The 4,776-nt window shown below is 43.4% G+C and overlaps 1 protein-coding gene across 1 annotated transcript; it reads right to left on the reverse strand.

Annotated features, from left to right (window-relative positions):
* Positions 1 to 826: 826 nt before the first annotated feature.
* Positions 827 to 3,036, reverse strand: LOC124673534 (ATG8-interacting protein 2-like). The gene is made up of 3 exons (XM_047209597.1): positions 2,927 to 3,036; positions 2,025 to 2,798; positions 827 to 1,326 (listed from the first exon to the last, which is right to left on the reverse strand). The coding sequence occupies exons 2-3, from the start codon at positions 2,781 to 2,783 to the stop codon at positions 1,243 to 1,245; spliced, it is 843 nt and encodes a 280-aa protein (XP_047065553.1). The 5' UTR covers positions 2,784 to 2,798; positions 2,927 to 3,036; the 3' UTR covers positions 827 to 1,242.
* Between the last annotated feature and the right edge of the window lie 1,740 nt (positions 3,037 to 4,776).

A 4,776-nucleotide genomic window follows, 5' to 3' on the forward strand; every position in this document is an offset into this window, starting at 1 on the left:
GATTTAGCCAAAATCTGGTGATAACACGGTCGGATGGCGGGATCCGTTGGAGCTGAAGCGGAAGGAGGCGGAGGAGGCCATTGGGCGGCGGTTGATGTGACAGGGAGAGTAATGGGAGGGAACCGGTGATTGGAGTGGGGAGTGAGGGCCAAGACAACGCGGTGTCTCCCGCGATTCTCCACGCGTGCAACTGTTGCACGAGGGCGTGCAAAATCGCACGACAAGGCCCGCTGGGAACTGCCGATTCGGGCGTTCCTCCAGGGCCCATCCTAGGGGTGCTTTGAGAACCGATTGAGCCACAACGCAGAGGGCTTCCAGGCAGCCAAACGGGCCGAATTCTTCTGGGCCAATGCGAGTTCAGGGGGCTCACAGCCTACCAAACGGGTTGCGCATGAAACTCTTATGAAAAAAATGCATGAAACATAAATTCCAAAATATTAAAAAAACTTGTGTACATTTTATGTTCGCATACAAGTTTTAAGAAAATATAATTTATGTGAGCTGTGTAAAATAGAGAAAGAAATGTCCTGTGAATAGTCATGAGCATCGAAATTTGTCTTTTTACACAAGACACAAAAAGTATTATTTTTTCCTAAAAAATTGAGTGCGAACATAGAATATCCGGATGTACATGCGAATATTTCTTTCTGGGTTTTTTTACATTTTGAAATATGTTTTTAAACAATGGGTTCATATGCACCAGTGCCCTGAATTGGATTTCAGGGAGGCTGCACATATATTGATTGACAACATAATCGGGGATCCATTACAAAGAAGACTAGTCTCAGAGGGAGTATTAATTTTTGGTACATAAATACGCCACTGCTTAATAAAGTTGAACATATATGCGTTCGATCTACATAGTATGAGACAAAACAGGAGTACCTAAAGCAAATGAAATGTTTGATGCTGATGGATACTCAACCAACTCTGGCAGAGATCAAACACATCACCTGCAAGACTAAGTGATACTAGGTCGCTGCTTAATTGCACTTCAGTATTTGCAGTAATTCTAGACAGAGAGAATTAATTAAGCAACACTAATGTACTCACACCATTCGCTACATTGGCTACTAACAGACTGGAGAGAGGAACACACTAAGATATTTAAATACATTGGAACAGCTAGCTACAAATCTTCACCATCAGATTTTTTCGTCATCATCAACTTTGTTTACCATACTAAATTTTTCTTCATCATCGGCGACAGCATCACCACACTTCTTACATGCAGCTTTTTAGTTACCCCTGGGCGACAGGGCTGCCACCAACAAGCATGTTGAGTTTCACCTGACCAAGTGGATCCCTCACAGCGGAACTCATCTTCTGCAACGAAATAGCCACACCGTAACTATATTAGTGTTATCCTCCCTACCGGCATATGGCATGCCGCAAATTTAAGGCAATAGTGGTTGAGTAACAATGTTACTTGTCATTGGTCAGAATGATGATACAAGATCACTAATCATCTATATAAAGATTCAATATGTGATACAATTGTTTATAGATCGATCCAACAGGTGAGACTAATGTTTGGCAAAGAACAATGTGCATAGCGCTGTTCGACCATTCATCCGCAACCAATGAAAATGCTGTGGCATAGTGTTTCTGAATTCCTAACACATGGCGGGTCGGAGTAAACGTTGTTACAAAATGTACAAAGTTCATCATTGTTCCCGATTATTTATGATACTGCCATGCTGAACTAGTAGCGATCACTTAATCTGTTGGTTCACGAAGAACATGCAGTTCAATGAGTGTCATTTCAATGGGTGCTGGGCTGCTACTGTGCTAGTACTCAACACATGGAATTGGAATGGAAACGTTTCCTTGTTCAGTGCCAACAGTTCGTGTCAACAAGGAAGCATCCTGATGTACACAAAGATGCGTGGTTTCTTTAACTACACAGATGCCACGCTCACTTGCAGAAAATTGAATTGGATCAAACGAAATGAATGAGCTGTCCAATATCTAGCACTACTGAATTAATGTACTCCACTAGGAAAATGAGATTCAGGGTATACCTCGGTGTCGACATTGAACTCGAGCCTGAGCTGCAACCTGTCGCGCTGCCCCGGGAAGGCCAGCCCAGCGATGGTAGCGGCGACGAAGACGAAGCGGAAGGTGAGCGACTGTTTGGAATTGCTGCGCAGAAACGAGAATGTCTTGTTCCACCACGCATGAGATTCGCATGGGATCTTTGAGGAAGGGCCCTTGTATGCTGCATCAGACGCAGCTCCGGAAGAAAGAGATACAGCAGTAACGACATGAGCAGCAGGCGGGGAAGCAGAATTGACATCCGCCGCAGCACGGTGGTGAGTTGTGGGTCGGATATCTGAACCTGCCGCGTCAGGAGGGCAGAGAATGGTGGATAGCCGTTCCCCAACGGCTGAACCGACAAGCCCGCATCCTTCCTGCAGGCCATTCCCATCACTCAGAAATTCTGAACCTGTGAGGCTATCATCCTGCATCTCTGTCTTGCGCTCGTTTTGCATGTTGAGATCTTCAGTGCCGGCAGCTTCGTCATCAACCATGGCAGGGTTGGGTTCCTCTTCTTCGCGTGGACCGTTCAGATCGGCAAGAGGTGCGTCCGCTGGCAAATTGAAGTGCTGGGACATGAAGATCGCAGCAGCATCAGCAGGAGGGGAAAGCTCTGTCTGGGAGTCGAGGAGGAGTGGCGGGACTGGGCCTGGCGCTGCTGCGTAGGTGGACGCGGTGAGCGACACAACCTCCCAGCCGCTCCCGCCACCGCCACCACTGGAGTAGTTGTCGGCGTCGGCCATCGTCAGGATGTTCCGCTGTCAGTGGAAAGAAAAGAAACAGAGGCGCTGTCAGAACTCAGAAGTGTGGATAGATAACATCGATGGATGGATCGATCTGTCTGACTAGAAGAATCATGTCCAAGAGTGAAGAAAGTTGAGGTCACCTGCCGGGAAGAGTAAACCTGCAGATCAATGGAGGATCGATGCCTGGCTTGAGAACGCAGCAAACGAGAAGAAGAAGAAGAAGAAGCAACCAAGAAAAGCAGAGGAGAAGTGGATAGGGACGGTTTTGCGTTGCGTGGCGTGGGCAGGTGGTTGCCCAAACTTATGACGCGATGTGGGCCCCAACAGTGAGTGGGTCCACCAGGTCATTCTCTTCAAGGTGGGACCAACTAATAAGTCAGTACACTAGGTCAAAGCAGTTGCGCGCAATCTCTCACTCTCTCTCCCGAGCGGCTTCAAGTTCAATAACTTGCTCAAGTTACCCTAAGCAAGAAACCGTCAAGCCACCATTGCAAAGATGCACGCAAGCAAACACAGGCAAGTCGTGCAAGGAATGTTCACATGTTACTTGACAAATACTTGAATCGGTGAATTATTCCTACTGTTTACTGTAAAAAATTATTCCTAGTATGCTACTCCCGGAGAAGTATCTCTTAACTTCATCATATACACATGTATATAGACGCGTGTAGATAATGCAAATTTAGATAAAGTTGAGACACCTTTTTTTTAATATATGGAATATTTTAAATTTCAAATCCTTCTTGGTTCATTCGTGTATGGCAGAGGTATGACCAAAAATGTAGTCTTACATTGGTGAAGTAGTTTATTTAGAAGTAGTTGGATCTTCTTATAAATGAGACCATTTCACCACTAACAAGAGCATAAAGAGATGATACAATACTCACGCGTTCCTCCTGCTCTATCGCCCACCACATGCTTTTTTTTTGCCACGCACGATAGAATCCAGGAATTCATATGTTTTACACGGCAGAATCCAGGAATTCTTATGTTTTATCTCTCAAAAGTTAAAACTTCCCTATACTAGTGAAAGATGGTTCTGAATGATTGCAAACTATTCATCTACGTCTCCTCAGCCGATCAGTTCTCACTTGCCTATTTATAAGAGGATGCAACACGAGACACAGAGCATGCTTCTTGGTTTCAAATCTTTATGCCACTGATCATGACTTTCCCATCTCGGCATGCACCACGAGACAGAGCATGCTTCTTGGTTTCAAATCTTTATACCTCCTGGCTCCTACGATCAAGTATATGAGAAGGGCGATCGAATTTTTAAGAGCGCTCTCACGCAACTACTGAATATATATTCTCTAACATCGTTACAAATGTCTACTTCCACAACGATCCATGCACTGGCTGTAATGATTTGCAAGATTGCCAATCATTGCCGTACATGACAGTCTCGGCGATCTAATGACAGTAAATTGATTTAGTGTTGGATTTTTTGATGTTTTCTATTTCCTCGGTGTCCAAATAAGCGACTCAATTTTGTTTAGATAAAGATATACGTAACTCATTTTCGTTTTAGATACATCCATATCTAGAAAAAAAAAGTCATTTATCTTGATTTCATCATTGGTGAATAGTAACGAACAATACACTATAATCTAGATTTTATCATTTTGTGAGATTTTGCCATTTTTACTGAGGACAAAACAGAATGTATTTCAATCTAAAAATTTACACATTAATAGATTCCAACATTCTCTACAGGTATGTACTTTTTTCAGAATTTTCTGAAACTATAAAATCAAAAGTTTTGAAGTTTTTGAAAAAAAAAGGCTACATAGCCCAGGATACAAAGGGGTTTACGCTATAATATTGATCTTGTTCTTACTGCGCTGACCTGTCTCCCGTAGTTTATGATAGTACTGAATTTCGGTTTCTTTTGTTCTTGTTTTCGGTGTTATATTATCGATTGAAGAATTCAGAAAAACTTTGTTGTGCTACAATGTCAAGGTTAAATATTTTCTGTCGACGATGGTCG

The sequence above is a fragment of the Lolium rigidum genome, chromosome 7 (genome assembly GCF_022539505.1).
Source record: "Lolium rigidum isolate FL_2022 chromosome 7, APGP_CSIRO_Lrig_0.1, whole genome shotgun sequence".
Lineage (NCBI taxonomy): Eukaryota > Viridiplantae > Streptophyta > Magnoliopsida > Poales > Poaceae > Lolium > Lolium rigidum.

Coding starts and splice junctions, on each gene's coding strand:
- LOC124673534 (XM_047209597.1), bottom strand. CDS start 2,783: ATGGCCGACGCCGACAACTACTCCAGTGGTGGCGGTGGCGGGAGCGGC. Junction 1,327..2,024: donor AGTTCAATGTCGACACCGAG/GTATACCCTGAA, acceptor ATTTCGTTGCAG/AAGATGAGTTCCGCTGTGAG.